A 14,725-nucleotide genomic window follows, 5' to 3' on the forward strand; every position below is an offset into this window, starting at 1 on the left:
TTTCGCCCATTATCGATGCTTGCGGCTTATTCAATTTGTATTTCATTATTAAACGTTTTTAATTGTTATTATCAGTCAATTTGGTACTAATGTATTGTGTGGCGCATTGTTAGATATTTCCCAGCCCTTAACTCTCCTCACTTAGTGTCCAGCCGTTGGGTTATGTTTAAATTACGCATATTGCCTTTGTTAAGACATTTCAAAAACATCACCCATTTAAGCTCTTAAAAACCTAAATACCTTTATTTATCAATATAACATTTATAGGCTATGCCTATGTTAAGCAGCTATTTTTGCTTATTACTATGTTTACTGTGGGGAAACTTTCGTCTTCGTAAAAGTGTAATTAAGTTGTTTATATACTATATCAGGTACGTGCACAACTGACTAGAACTCTTGGGATAAAATTACGTGTTTTCTAAACACTGATCTCTCTGGAGTTGATCCCTATGACCTCCAGGGATCTCCTCAAACGTTTCCAGAACAGCTTCCGCTCCTCCTTGGCCGTCGGCCACTTTATATACGTCTTCACATCCATGAGATATTGCAAAGTCTTTGGTCGCTTTCTGCGTGGAATGTCCTCCAGGAAAACCAGGATTAAGTGCTCCTTGCTGACCTCAAAGATGCTGCAATACACACACATATATTGATTTTTATCATGGAATTTTACAGATAAAGATTCCTTACCGATGCTGTGCCAAATACATTTCAAATTGACACCAATGACTCAACAGGAACTTGGAGGATATGATCAGCATTAGGGAATACGAGCGATCCATGCAGGAGATGATGTTATCCAGGATGGTCACTCCAATCTGCATGTGGATTAAGGATTCACATCATTAGTCAGTTAATGTTGTTAGATGAGTAAGCTTCACCTGAAAATCTCTTTCATGCAGACAAATGGACACATCCCCAGTTTCCTCCACGTTCGGCAGTAGTTCATTGAGCACCCAGGGCCGATCATTTTGGCAGTAGCTGATGAAGATATCGTAGACGGCACTCGGATCTCTCTGGGATATGTTTGTGAATTTATCCACCGACTCCTTGGACGCACTGGACAACAAGGCAGCGGACTTCAGGGAAGAATAATAGTAGTGGATGTGCCAGCGCTTCAGATAGATAATAAATCCCAGGATGCAAGCGCCAATTATGCTGCCCATGACTGCGATCACTGTGTTCGTAACGCGGTGCAGCTCCTCGGTGAGGTCACTCATCGACCTGATCTGGCAGTTGAGCTCATCCACCTGCAGCTGATCGGTGTTGTTGAAGCAGTAATACTGACTGGCCTCGTAGTCGAGCAGCTGAAATTTCAGGGTAAGATCTCCGTCAATGTCCTCTAGGTGGTATGGCTGGGCCGTGGAGCACTTGGTTACCACGTAGTCCTCGGAGGAGAAGCGCAGCTTGATTATATGATTCGCGCGATTGAACTCCCTAATGTTGGAGTAACTCTTCTGCAGCCAGGGAATATAGCGACTCTGCCATAGCTTGCGATCTATAATCAGTGACTCCGCCAGAGATATTACCTCCTCACCTACGGCTTTCTGACTGTAGTTCAGCAGTTTATAGGAGCAGTCTGCATCCTTATTATTGGTGGCCGCCACCTCCACCACCGCTCTCAAATGGCAGTCGCAAATGAAGTCGTTGTCCCCGAGACTAAGGTAATCCAATCGCTCAAAGTCCTTCAGCATCTCGTTGGACAGCATGTTGATGGTGTTGCTCCTCAGGTTCAAAACCCTTAGGGCGGAGTTGTTGTGGAAGGCACTGCGATACCAATTGCCCACATGGTTTGAGCTCAAGTCGAGGATCTCCAGGGACTCCAGAGACTGAAACATGGCCGGAGTGAGAGCGTTGATGTTGTTACCCGCGAGGCCCAACACCTGCAGCTTCTTCAACGACTTGGACCACTCCAAATCCTTAATATTCGATCGCTCGAAGTACAAATACTTTAGTGTGTTCGCAATGCCATCGAAGGCGTCGTCGATGATGTTGTAGGATAGGTAGGGATTCCCGGACAAGTCGAGGCCCTCCAAAACCGTATTCTTAAAGATGGTACTGCTCACCATGGGAATGGCGGTGTAGCACAGACTAAGGAACTGCAGCTTGTCCCCCAGATGGGCAAATGCCACCGCACTATTCCTCGTCATCTTCGAGTGAGAGAGGTCCAGGTAAATCAATTCCGGCAGATATTTGAACACGTTCTGCTGGATCTTCAGGCCGTATATCAGACTTAAGGCCATTTCCAGAGTGGGCAACTGCAGTTGGTAGCTGTAGGTCAGGAAGTTGGTGAAGGACAGGTCGAGATACTGCACTCCCTGGACGTAGTAGAAAGTGTCGTGGCTTATCGTCATGATCTTGTTGTCCGACATGAAGAGCCTCCGCAGATTGCTGACATTCTTGAACGCCTCCTTGCTCACGTACTCAATGCTGCAGTTGCTGATGTCCAGCTCCACAAGTCGGGGCATCTTAGGAAAGGTAGCCCAGGCTATAGATTGAGCTGGGAAAGAGATATAGAAATAACGTGTTAGAACACTTAAGATACATATAACATCCTCATACATCCTAAGGATACATAGTAAGAACCTTTTAATAGATATGAAACCAGGAATATAGCCATTTAATGACAAGTTCTGAATTAATGTGTCATGAGGACTTTTAGGAAAATGTCTTTGTTGTGTAATTGTGTTTGCGTTGAGATCTTACTTGAACTTCCGTGCTGATCGTACCTTCAAGACCTTAATAAAGTTCGTATAGTTTCTACCGGTTGTGATTGAGTGTGCCATGTTTGTGTTGTTGTTAAAGTAGAGATAGCATTCCCGATCATAGAGATCGGTGGTATTGTGTAGAAGTAGTAGTTCACAATGGTGTGGTACCGAGTTACTAGCCTCCAAGCGAGACTCGTTTACAAATCGGACAAAGGCTGAAATGGCGAGTGGTAACTGGACATCAGAACACGTGTGTCATTGCGTTTCCGGCTCCCACAACTGACTAAATGGTCAATGATCAATCCCGGCCAAGCTTACCTTCAGCATCTGGAATCAGTTCGGCAAAGTTATTCCCTCGCAGTGATAAAAGCTTCAAGGATTCCCTCATGGAGTAGAGCGTCCTGAACGGAGCTGCAGTCAACGTATTGAATGCGGCCGAGAAGACTTCTGTCCTCCAAATGGTAACCTTGCTCGAAAGTTTCGCCTCTCGGAACAGGTCAGTGTCGTCCTTAAGATTACCGTGGGACAGATCCAAATACATTTTGTGCGCTTTAAATAAGTCAATATTTATACGATCGGAAGACTCGTTGTATTTACGTATAACCTATAAATGATAAGTAAATCTACCGATCCTATAGAATTAGAGCATTAACTAAGTATCGAATACTATGGGAATACAGGCTAAGTTGAACAAGTGCCGGGTGAAAAAATTCGAAGAGATACAATATATTATCGCTAAGATCGAGATAGCAGCGAGTAGCTTTGCCAAATCCACCCCAAGCTACTACACTCAGAGAAAAAACCGTTCTCGAGATCGTTATCGATTTGAGATTTTCGATCTCAAAATCTAGACAAGATCGAATCATGATCTGGCATACTCATATCGAGAGCGAACCGTTCTCAGATTGCAAATGACTGCTCTTTCTATGTTTTAAACCCGATACTGCCTCCGGCTAAAAATATATATATATATATATCGTTTTCGACTCGAAATCAAGAAGGATTCTTTTCATGAGAATGATGGTGTAGTTATGCAGAGCTTTTACCGATAAGGAGTTCCATAACAATGTTACCTATTCTTGCGGGATTAGGCTAACACCAAAGACAGTTGATTCGCGTTGCTGGAAGCGTGAAAGTATAACTATGTCGCATCATTATTAGTCTTATTTTTATTTTCTATGTTCCATCTCTAATAAATAAAATTCGTATCGAGCTGTTCTTGTCTTCGTTTCTTTTTGATCGCTGTTCGCTGTGTTCCGTTATGCGAGTTTAACGGATTTTGCTCTGTTCTACATAGCCTCGGTTCGACGATGCGTTAGAGTGAGACAAATGCTTGTCCTGTGGTGGGTTCGGACCAGCATGTATCAAGCGAGATAGAGCGATGTGGAAATGTACACGGGTCACTTATGTTTTAAAACTCTGAGAAAGCAGACGCGTGAATATGTCGCAACCGAGGAAGTGTATGACTCGCGGGCGGAGCGCGGCAACAGAGGACCCCGAAACAGTTAACTTCCCGACAAGTATATCACTTCTTTGAGTGCTGTTAACAATGCCCAATCAAACTGAAACTTAGGCAGCGATTTGTATTGGACTTGTGGATAGGTTTACCGTATTTCTTGGTGCTCTCCTTGAGGGTTCCGTTGGGAAACAGCCACCATATCACCTCGTCCTTGATCATATCCAGCAGACAACTGTTCCCATCATCCGATTCGTACTTCAACATGAGGGACTTGAGGTCCGTTCTCTCCTTGCTGACCTCTTCGGCCTCCTCGCTGGATGTTGTGGCTGAATCTGGTTCTATTATCAAGCCATCCTGGATCGAAAACTCGGTGGATGCTTCCTTTACGTTTCCGAGGAGCAGGCACACTAATAAGATCACATCCCATATATATTTGGGAGACATATTCACTGAATTGCGCACTTATAGTGCTTGTAATGGGGGATTATAAATAAGATTTGACAGCTGTTTGATTTCACAATCGCACAGATAATCGCGTTCTATACACTTTTTAGCCACTCATTCAGTTTCACTGGTTATTCCGAAATCCAAGCCACATTTTGTGATAGTTAACCGCGGTGGACTCTTCCTGCAAATCACTTTATTCGCGGCTGAACGAAGCGCACGCCTCGGATTCGCGCAATGGACTGGCTGGAGGACCCAGCCTGCTCCGTTGGTCAGCAGAAATAATTGGTAGCTGCGATACATATGTGCGGCTAATTCTGCCATGATACGGCTTATCAATTTTGGAAATATCTTCCCTTGAATGGCCCGGGACTATCAGCGTATCGCTTTTTCGGTGGCACTGAGCGTCCCGCCTCACGCCCACGCCAAGTTCCTTATCGGATAATTATCTGGTCGTCGGAGTACGGCTATTAGGCCCGTACTTCAATGGGCTCGGTGGTCTGGATCAACCGATATAGCCACGGCTCGCTTTTGGCCAGCACATAGTAAGTTCAGTGAGACACAATTTTCCATACTACTCGATTGTTTCGATTGCAGATAGAAAAGTTTTGATTTACGGCGTCCAGTCTCTTAGACCAAATCCTAGATTATCAGCCCATCGGCGATACATAAAGCTGGCCACTAAAACATCCGGCTGCACAAATGCCCAATTAATTATATCAATTCCCTTCATATCAGATACACAGGTTATTGGCCGTAAAAGAATTTATTGGGAGATAGGGCTTCTGCGGTAGTCTCACATGACAAATGATCATCGGATACCCATTGAGGAAACAACATTTTACTAATCTTCCGCTGATTAACACAATCAAATGCGACTTTGTGCAGAGTCAGCATTTCGCAGACGGAGCTCTATTTTTATAAGGATTTTCCATGATTATTATTTATAACTTAATGTCAATAGCGAAATCCAGAAGTAAACTGTTTTGCAGTACAATCTTTACATGCGAACATTTAAAAAAAGAAAGTGGTTTTTGTATTATGGTGACTACACTTTTCCTAACCCATGGTGGGTTTTGAGTTTCCCCTGGTTGAAAGAGAACCGGATCACAAGAGAGCTGCTCGTTTCCCGCTGGAATTTGAGTGGAATGGTAGGGGGCTGGTCGGAGCCAGAGCTCAATTAGAAACTGGTTTTGAGTGCTGAGATCTCGGCTTTCAGTCGACATTCAGAGCTGAGCTGAGGCGGTTTCAATCGGCGGAAGATAGTTGAGTGTGTACCTGGAATAGTAGGCCACTAATAACTATCCACCCAGTTAACAATACCCGCTGAAGTATGCGCAAATCGCCGGGCAGCCTGCCCTCGGAGGCCTTCTCCAGCTCGAACTCCTCGCTGAGCAACTCGTACAGCGATGGCAGCGACCTGGCCAACTGGGAGGAGTACGTGACCACAGACGGCAGTCTCTTCTACATGGAGTATGTGAGATGTGAGAAGACTGGCGTCTCGGCGGAGCGGCGGGTGGAGTTCATGCGCCGATCGCTGCGCCTGGGAAAGAAGTCGTCGCGTCGCCAGCCACACAGCAATAATCAGAATCAGAGTCAGAACCAAAACCAGTCCCACGGCCCCAGCAGGTTGGATACCCAGACGGAGCCGCAAGAGTTCCGTTTCTCACAGTTCAAGACGGCTGCCCCCGATCCCAAGAAACTGGATCTGGTGATCACAGCCGCCGATCGCTTCCGTTTCGGACGACGATCCACGGCGGTGGAGTCCATACTGGGCTTCCGGGTGCTGCCCTTTCCGGACCAACCAGAATGCCTGATGGTCGATGGATTCGTTCACGATCTGAGTGCACTGCAGCACGGCATCAAGCGGGGAGATTGGTTTAGATCCCTGAATGGCATAGAGTTGTACGCCAGCAATGTGGATGAGTTGCTCCAGCAGTTCGTGGAGCCCACTCAGGTGTGCCTAGGCTTTCAGTCGTACGGTGCGGCCAGTGCAGTTTCCCCCACCGATCCGGGGTATAATCAAAATGTTCGCGAGGAGCAGGTGTGCAAGGTGGAGAACTTTCCCATGTTCACGGAGAAGTTTGAGCAGATGTTGATAACGGAGGGGAACTTCGGTGGTCCCGGTAGTTCCGTAGACATAAGAATGCCCTTCGCTATGCTGCTACTCCCACCGGAGTGCTATCAGCATGAGCAGCAACAGGATTCCCTCTACTACTTTCCGGAAACCCCCGACAACTTCCTATTCAAGGCCCGTGGGAGTTTCCTCACCCTGCACGCCGTTCTCAGTGAACTGCACACCCAGCCGCTGAGCTCAAGGCTGCTGGTGGACCAGGTGCAATACCACGTCAACTACCGCCGACTGAATGGGTTCCTAGTCCTCTTCGCCTACGCCGGAGGACTCTGCAGTGCGGCGGAGTGCAGCCTGCGATCGGATGAGCTGATCGGATACATACGCTTCTCTCTGCCGGGCTTGGTCCTGGAGAGCTTCAATCAGGAGGGAGAGCCGGGGAATAGTTCGAGACTGAAGCTGTTTCTGAGACACTTTTGTGAAATCCAGAGGACCCGGCTCGTAGCCCGATGCCATGGTCACATTCGTTTCGAGGAGCTCCTGGGCCAATCCCGCAGCCTGCCACTGCCCAAGGAAGCGCAGCTGCGCATCTTTGATGCTCTGAGTGAAATGGAGGCCATGGACTATCGCAACTGGAACGACGAGCCACTCACCACCCATCGCGAGTTCTTCATCTACGGCAGTGCGCTGTACTACGATGGCTTCCTGGTGGCCAGCCTGCTGCCACCGGAAGTGCGGGTGAGTGTAGAGGGATTCCTGCGCTGCCGCGGTATCTTCGAGTTGCTCGGAGCTGCTCCTGGAATCAAAGTTCGCGAGATGTACGTGTGGGAGGAGATAGTGTTGCCCAGTGCCACAGGGCGATATTTCCTTACCATCTGCACCAAGAACCACTTGAGTCTGGCCGTGATCTTGAAGATCTTCGATGCTCCGGACATGGCGCCGGATGCGGTGGTGGGACCATCGCTCTTTTACATCGAGGAGATTCAGGAGACGCTGGACCACCTGGTGCAATGCGGCATTGAATCCCTGGCCATGTTCTGGTCCGTTTCCAATAAGAGACCGGAGGTGCTCGACGCCACTGCCAGCGAGAGCAGGGATCAGGAGAAGGAGCCGAACAACCGACTGGAGTCCTTCCTCAAGCAGAAACTAACCGTGCTGAGTCCTTCGGTGGAGGAGGAGGCCCAACTCTGCTCGTCCCTGGGTGGGTCTTCCATACACAGTCTGACTCCCAGTGAGGACGAGTCCTGTCGCAGGCGATTGACCCCCATCCATGGTGCTGCCGAGGACTCGGACAGCGGTTCCGACTGGGAGAACTTCGCCGTACAGCATCCACTCCACTATGGACTGAATCTCGGGGCCGAGAGCCACAAGCAGAGCCAAATGACGGAGTCCATGTGGAAGGAGATCAACAACGTGGTGCCGGTCAAGATATCCGCTGGCTGGAAGAATTCCGTGCTGCACTACGTCTACATTGACATAGCCAATGGGTCCTTGTTTGCCCCATTTACCGACAGTTCCGAGAACTCCAACTACCTCTCCGAGATTCGTCAGGCGTGTCACATAATCCACGCCGTGCTGCAGAAATCCAAGCACTATCGCAGGCAGCTATCGGAATCCTCGAGAGCACAGCCGAGCTCGAACGGGCACAGTAGCCACACAGTGTCGCTGGTCAAGGAGCACGGCATGACCCTGGAGGTCAGAACGCAACCCAAAACGGATGGGCAATCCCAATCCCCGACGAGCAGTCGCTTCGTGGTGGTTGGTCGTCTCTTTCAGTCGCCAGCCAAGGAAGTGTACGTGTGTCACTGGTCCGATGTTCCCCAGAACATAGTCGAAATGGCCTTCCGGTTGTCCTTCTTCTCCATGGGATGACATCTTGGCAGGATACTACTATGAGTCGAATTCTTGCTATAATATAAGCACAAATATTTAAAATGTGGCTTTAACTAAACAAATTACTCCTATATAAGTATACAAAAAAATTTTTAAAATTATATTTAAGAATGCATAATTAATCATTTTCAACAATTCCATTACAAAAGCATTAGAATTAAGGAAAGTGCAATTTTGTATTTTCAAAATTCGAAAAGCGCAAGCTTGCCAAAACTCTACGAAATTGAAAAATTGTGTACATTTCATCTGAAACGCAGCGAATAAATATGTATGAAGGTATTTCAAGAGGAAAACACAAGAATCGTGCGAATGTGTTTCATTCATTCATAGTTCGTACTAGAGAAGCCATCAGAAGTGTCCACTATTTTTAGAGTTCGGTGGGAGGGTCCCATTCTAAAAGTAGTTCCACGCACCAGAAGTCAAGAGACACGCCGAGCAATAAATCCACGTGAACGAGTGGCTCAAGGTGGTGCTCCCCAAATTGCCAATTTCCCCAGATTCGTCGACAGTTCTGTTTGGGTGTTCCAACAGAAGAGGTTTCTTGGTGGATGGCTATGATGACAACTACGTGGATGCTCTGTCTTGTTCTCTGCTCCACGGCGATGGCCATGGAGGAGGAACCGGGCAGTGGACTGTTCAACGTCACCGGGAATCCCTCGGATACGGAAGCTTCTCCAAAACTGCCCAGCGAAGTGCAGAAAGCGGTTTGCACTGTGACTGCGGGTGAGGTGAAGGCATCGGCCGAGGCTGTCACCACAAAAACCCTTAAGGGAGTGTGTGGATCAGGTGGGTGGTCTCTTGCCGTTTGATCTTGAAATTATTTGTGCTTTGTGTGCAGATGAAATGAACATGGCCTTCCGGAGTCTGGAGAACAAGCTCTACGAAGAGCTTCGTGTAATGAAACTGATTTTGGTGCACTTAGCCAAGGCGAATGGACTTAAGCTCAATACAGCCTTTTCCACATCTCTGCCCACTCCACCTCCGACTGTGAGGCCAATCACCAGCGCTGCGGTGCCGCCAATCTTCAAGCCAATCGATCCTCCCAAGAAGCTTTCCAATTCAACCAATTCGAAAGCCGAAGAGAACGAAGTTGCTCCAGACTTCGGGCTCAAGAAGAGTCCTACTCTGAAAAACTTGGAGACGAACGCAAATCTTGGAGCTCGGGAAACGGAAGTCGATAAGTTCAATAACACTGTACTGGCCGATCAGGATGTAAAGTTGTTCACCTACTATTGGAAGCTGGAGAACGTTACGGAACTAATCAAAGCACCCAAATTGGCCACTGTCAGTAGTCCGATATTCAGCTTTAAAGGTATATCAGTATTTGGGGTGGATCCACGGCGTATTAGTTATATCTAGTTTCTTGTTAATCCAATTTCAGGCAAGTCCCTGCAACTAAAGTGCACTTTCCATCACATGAATCGCGAGCTGCTGAACCTGCAACTAGGATACGGCGTCTTTAACCCGAAATCTAAAACTGGCCAGAGCAACAACATATTGTTAGAAATGGATGGAATTTTCCAGAACACTAAGTGGACCGAAGATATCCAGCTGAAGCACAAAATTTCCATACTGGATCAAAGTCACACCCACCGAAGAACGCAAGATCTCAGTTCACAGGTGCTGAACAAGCTGGACATGGGCTTCTCCATCCCGAACAGTGTGCTCCTCGGCAGCTCTTACATCAAGCAGAACGCGCTGTTAATCCAGATTCTTTTATATTTGTAAATGACAGAACAATGTTTTTTTCTCGAGCAATTAAAACAAAAAGAGACCAAAACCATGTGCTATTAAGAAAGACCTGAATATCCTTATTTCAGTTTAAAGCTTGCTGCGTGCTCCCTTCGCCTTAATGTCAAGGAATGGCAGAGCAATGGGGTACAGCTCCTTGCACGACTTAAAGGTTACAATATCGCTGATTGGTTTGTGACGCTCCATGTTTGTGATCTCTACGGGCTCCGCTTCTGACGTGGCATTTTCATCGGTTTGCTGGGATATAATGTGTACGGACAGAACGCGTCGCTCTTCGCCATCTTTTGCGATAAATTTCTGGAAAGTTAAGGGAGTGATCAGACCAAGATGCACTTTAAAGTATCCATATTCTCTCACCTTGAAGTATTCCACAAAGTCGGCCTTGCTAATCTTACGGAGTATTGCTACCTCAGCCTCCTCTCTTTCAAAGTGGTACGTCTGCATGGCTATTTCGCCATAGAACTGGCTGAATTGCTGGAATATGGTCTTAGGTTTTTCCAGCTTCTTCACGGCCAAAGCCTCCTTGTGCCGCTCAAACTCATCCAGTGGCATGTCCTCAATTACTTGCTGAAGAAACGAGAAATTATTTTATAAACTGTTTACAATAGACAATCCTTCTATTACCAGATAAGTTTGCAGAAAGTTTTCAATACGATCTTCCACAAAGGACGGGTGCTTTGCTGACTGCACAATGATACGTATGCCATTAGCTCCATTCACCTTACGCACGCCACTGAAAACGATGTAGCCCAGCTGTTCCTTCGTGCGCAGGCAATCGTAGCAAGGTTCGGAGAGCACCTGGGACACCAGGTTCACCATTATGTTTGTGTGATCTGTTTGTGCGCCGCATTGCAAGTAGAGCTGTGTGCAGGAGCTTTTGTGGAACTCATTCTCCTTCTCAAATAAGTAGCTGTCGCCTTTAATGGAACGGAACTCATGATTGGGTACAAAGAGTTGAGCGGTGTATCGACTTACCGGCGAGCAGCTTATACTCTCTCTTCTTAAGCATTTGCCGCGCCAAAATGGGTAGCTTCGACGCATTGGTAGCCTCCAGGCGGGTGTTAACTCGCCCCGCGATGTCCGTGGCCTGCTGCTTGGTCACATTGCCAAAAATAAAGCACTCTGTGTGCAGGCGCTGGAAGAACTCCTTAGCGAAGTTCAACACTCTATCGTACGTGACAACTACAAAACAGTGAGTTCATTAGTAACCTTTTCCAGATAGTTCAAGCTAATATCTTACGTTCCATAGCGTCCAAGAGCTCCATATTGGCCCACGCATTTTCAGTTAACAACAGAGCTAAATAGTATATGGAATGCTGATATGGTTGCTCAGCCTTAAAGTTTTTCAGTGAACGTACATATTCCTCCTTAAGGATGTCGAAACGTTTCTCGTCGATGGAGAAGTCAAAAAGGTGATCTAACAGCTTCTCCAACAACACCACCTGCTTGTCACTAAAGCCTCGAATGGTGAACTGCAAGAGATAAAGCATTTTGTCATTTAAGAGTTCAATGCATAAGAGTTGTGCATTCTCACATCGATGCCGCACGACTTTCCCATCACACTGAGCTTCAAGCTGGCCAGCTCCGCATCGTACAAGTACTCGTTGAGCTGATCCTTCAGCAGCATCACCATCATATGGTTCAGATTGCAGTTCAGGGGATCCAGATAAGCAATTGGGTTGGACATGTCGAAAGTCATGCATGCCTTTGGCTTATTGAACTGATTGTCCTGCTTGTGCCACACCCTCAAAATGGGGGTATCCAAAATAATCGTGGGATGTTTGGGAGCATCGGCTGGGACATCGGATATATCAAAGTTCGTTGGTATGAAGCTGTTTGGCAGTGCCAGTTTCAGGTTCTCGTTAAGTTCACAATTCTCCCAGCACTACAAAAATATTTTAAGATTATTTTTTGAAAGACCAACATAATACAACTTAACGTACTTGCACAGTATCCTTGGTCACGCGCTTAATGCCGTACTTTGTTTTATAGTACGGCTCCGCTAGGTCGCAATCCGGTTCAAAACTCTGACTTACTATTACGATGCGGCTCTTGGAGGGAACCAGCTCATCCAATAGGCCTTTAATGAGGTCTGGACGCCATTCGTTGCTCAGATATGGAGCTATAAGTACCTCCTCCAGGGGAAATATTTGCATGGACGAGACGGCATGTGTGACTAAATTCTCCGGCTGCTCCTTTTCCTTGAAGCGGAATCTCATTTCGTTGAGTTTCACACACTCGTCGAATATCCACTTCTTGGGTCCCTCTTTCCGCAGCATTTCCAAGTACTGAAACACGATCTTGACAATGTCATCCACGTGCTCCAAACCCTCCTGCGTTAGGTCGACGACAATATCGAAGAATCCAAACCCGTTTTGCGTGTTCTGATGCCCGGCCATAAGACTGCAAAAGGAATAGATAGATGGTAACTATGATATCGGCAGTCTTGATTAACTTACTCATTGCACCAGCCCAGACGACGCAGCTCGGATAAAATGCTGCCTTTGCCCTCGTGACCGATGAGGTGCGTCAAATAGTTATCGGGCTATAATTAAACAAGAGGTTCAGTGGGCTGGCCAGAGAGGAATCCTCTGACTGATCCGTAGCCACAGCGCAGTGGTATCTTAAACTTACGCCTGACTTGTAGAACTGCGTCAAGTCGTCTGTGGTAAAGCTTATCGTCAGCGATCGGATGTCTTTGATAGGCACTATTTTCACCTTTTGTCCATAGCGCTCCTCGGCGTAGGGGTGGCGTGGCCAACCTGGAACCTTGACGTTTTTGTTCTCGATTTCGGAGAACTTCTCCAACACCATGCCCTCCAGTTCGTCCAGCGATTCTGTTAGAGATTGATTACTTGGGGGCAGAAAAGGCTATACTTTAACAAACCTTTTCCAATGACAGCCAGGCACATTATGTTGGCGGAGTACCACTGCTTGTGGAACTTTAGCAGCTCATCCCGCACATCTATGTTCTTGGACTTGGGTATTTCGGATAGGGTGGTCTTGTTGCCGCTGCCGAACTTGCTGTAGGCATGATCCGGCTTTGCCAGGTGCCGGTTCACCTGCTTGATACGCCACAAATCGCTGGGCAGGTTTTTCTCGTGCTCAGAGTTTACCTGCAATGACGGCGTCTTATTTCTGTCAGGAATTTAATGAATGCTTTCACATACCGCATTGATTTCCCGCTCAGTTGCACTGGGCGTGAACAAGGGGGCAATGAAGAACTGAGCGAAGCGATCTAAGGCTCCATCCAACTTGTCCGGCGCCACGTGGAAGTGGTACTTGGTCATCAGGGGATAGGTGGCGGCGTTGCTGCTTCCGCCGCTCTGCGAAAGGTATGTGGTGTAGCCATTCTCATGCGGATACTTCTCGGTGCCCAGGAACAGCATGTGCTCGCAAAAGTGGGCCAATCCAGGCAGGTTCGTGGGATCCGACATGTGACTGCCATGGGTACACTCATTAGAGGCGAACATTGAGTAAAGATTTGACCTAACTTACCCCACTTGCACGGACAGCGCTGCCGCCGAGACATCTGTGTTGGGATCGCTGATGAGCAGGACCTTCAGTCCATTTGCCAGCTGCAATCCGCGGTAGTCGCGTGTGTCCTGCAGCGACTTTTCAATGTTGTTCAGCCTAGAAACGACAAGCCATTGCTTTTAGACGACGGGCTTCAAGATGCGTAACGTGCACTCACCTCAAAATAGGCTCCATGCTGTCTGGCTTCCTGGTTGCGGACTTTTGCGAGCTCTCGGCTATTGTCATCTTGGGTTTAGTAAGCGTGCCAATCGTTCGATGTGTTACTGAAATGCTGGCCCTCAATGCACTTGACCTGTGCGAAATAATTGCGATTTAGTGGTGCCCGTTGGCAGATATTTGATTTTTTGCTGCCAACCGTCGACCAAAAACCGCTGTTAAGGCAAAAATCGATTTTCTGCTCGTAAGATACATTGAGTTTGTGAAACACTTTTGATAGCGCCACTCCGGCTTTATGTAGCGCCCGTACAAGAAGAAATCGTAGAGTGGGTGGAGTAGGTTTCCGAGCTGGTCGGTTACTCGTTCAATGAATTTCAATCACTTTTTGGTCCGAAAAATAAATTCTAAATAGTTTCGCAACAACTAAAATAGCAAATAATCATCTGTTCGCAGGGCTGCCAACTCACCGTGCACGCGGAACTAGTTCAATGTGTTGCCAGATCGTTTATTTTGTGAGTTGTTCCAGATTTGAAATTCCCAATTGGAAAAATTGTACAAAGTGCTTATGGGTGGTAAGCAATATTTTCAAATACGAAAGACTTAATAAGTTTTAGGTGCTGATTTTTAATTGTTCTAACGTAACTTTGGACTGAACAAAACTGCATGTTCGCCTTACCTAGGATAGATGGCGATTTCAAAGTGTATTTC

General features: G+C 47.1%; 4 protein-coding genes across 5 annotated transcripts; 2 read left to right on the forward strand and 2 right to left on the reverse strand.

Annotated features, from left to right (window-relative positions):
• Positions 1-230: 230 nt before the first annotated feature.
• LOC6616286 (toll-like receptor 13) lies at positions 231-4,631 on the reverse strand. The gene is given in 7 exon segments (XM_032718087.1): positions 231-626; positions 688-815; positions 879-2,497; positions 2,704-2,729; positions 2,731-2,920; positions 3,024-3,254; positions 4,314-4,631. Coding segments are annotated over 7 exon segments (2,697 nt in total). The 5' UTR covers positions 4,609-4,631; the 3' UTR covers positions 231-418.
• Positions 4,632-4,851: 220 nt separating this feature from the next.
• On the forward strand, positions 4,852-8,873 carry LOC6616287 (protein inturned). The gene is made up of 2 exons (XM_002040615.2): positions 4,852-5,153; positions 5,206-8,873. Exon 2 carries the CDS (start codon positions 5,942-5,944, stop codon positions 8,549-8,551), a length of 2,610 nt encoding a protein of 869 aa, XP_002040651.1. The 5' UTR covers positions 4,852-5,153; positions 5,206-5,941; the 3' UTR covers positions 8,552-8,873.
• A 65-nt stretch (positions 8,874-8,938) lies between these two features.
• Positions 8,939-10,451, forward strand: LOC6616288. Its single transcript, XM_002040616.2, has 3 exons — positions 8,939-9,358; positions 9,411-9,884; positions 9,954-10,451. The coding sequence occupies exons 1-3, from the start codon at positions 9,121-9,123 to the stop codon at positions 10,298-10,300; spliced, it is 1,059 nt and encodes a 352-aa protein (XP_002040652.2). The 5' UTR covers positions 8,939-9,120; the 3' UTR covers positions 10,301-10,451.
• On the reverse strand, positions 10,274-14,457 carry LOC6616289 (insulin-degrading enzyme). Of its 2 annotated transcripts, XM_002040617.2 has the most exons (14): positions 14,217-14,457; positions 14,019-14,153; positions 13,823-13,957; positions 13,495-13,765; positions 13,212-13,440; positions 12,959-13,161; positions 12,784-12,869; positions 12,268-12,727; positions 11,859-12,209; positions 11,565-11,796; positions 11,300-11,506; positions 10,949-11,241; positions 10,682-10,891; positions 10,274-10,621 (listed from the first exon to the last, which is right to left on the reverse strand). In XM_002040617.2, the coding sequence occupies exons 1-14, from the start codon at positions 14,270-14,272 to the stop codon at positions 10,394-10,396; spliced, it is 3,096 nt and encodes a 1,031-aa protein (XP_002040653.1). In that variant the 5' UTR covers positions 14,273-14,457; the 3' UTR covers positions 10,274-10,393. The 2 variants fall into 2 exon arrangements, with proteins under 2 accessions (XP_002040653.1, XP_032573976.1); XM_032718085.1 differs by having other exon boundaries at positions 14,019-14,457.
• Between the last annotated feature and the right edge of the window lie 268 nt (positions 14,458-14,725).

Source organism: Drosophila sechellia, chromosome 3L (assembly GCF_004382195.2).
Source record: "Drosophila sechellia strain sech25 chromosome 3L, ASM438219v1, whole genome shotgun sequence".
NCBI classification, from domain to species: Eukaryota; Metazoa; Arthropoda; class Insecta; order Diptera; family Drosophilidae; genus Drosophila; species Drosophila sechellia.

Coding starts and splice junctions, on each gene's coding strand:
- LOC6616289 (XM_002040617.2), bottom strand. CDS start 14,272: ATGTATCTTACGAGCAGAAAATCGATTTTTGCCTTAACAGCGGTTTTT. Junction 13,958..14,018: donor AGCATGGAGCCTATTTTGAG/GTGAGTGCACGT, acceptor TGTCGTTTCTAG/GCTGAACAACATTGAAAAGT. Junction 12,728..12,783: donor CGTCTGGGCTGGTGCAATGA/GTAAGTTAATCA, acceptor TTCCTTTTGCAG/TCTTATGGCCGGGCATCAGA.
- LOC6616287 (XM_002040615.2), top strand. CDS start 5,942: ATGCGCAAATCGCCGGGCAGCCTGCCCTCGGAGGCCTTCTCCAGCTCG.
- LOC6616288 (XM_002040616.2), top strand. CDS start 9,121: ATGGCTATGATGACAACTACGTGGATGCTCTGTCTTGTTCTCTGCTCC. Junction 9,359..9,410: donor TAAGGGAGTGTGTGGATCAG/GTGGGTGGTCTC, acceptor CTTTGTGTGCAG/ATGAAATGAACATGGCCTTC. Junction 9,885..9,953: donor TCCGATATTCAGCTTTAAAG/GTATATCAGTAT, acceptor ATCCAATTTCAG/GCAAGTCCCTGCAACTAAAG.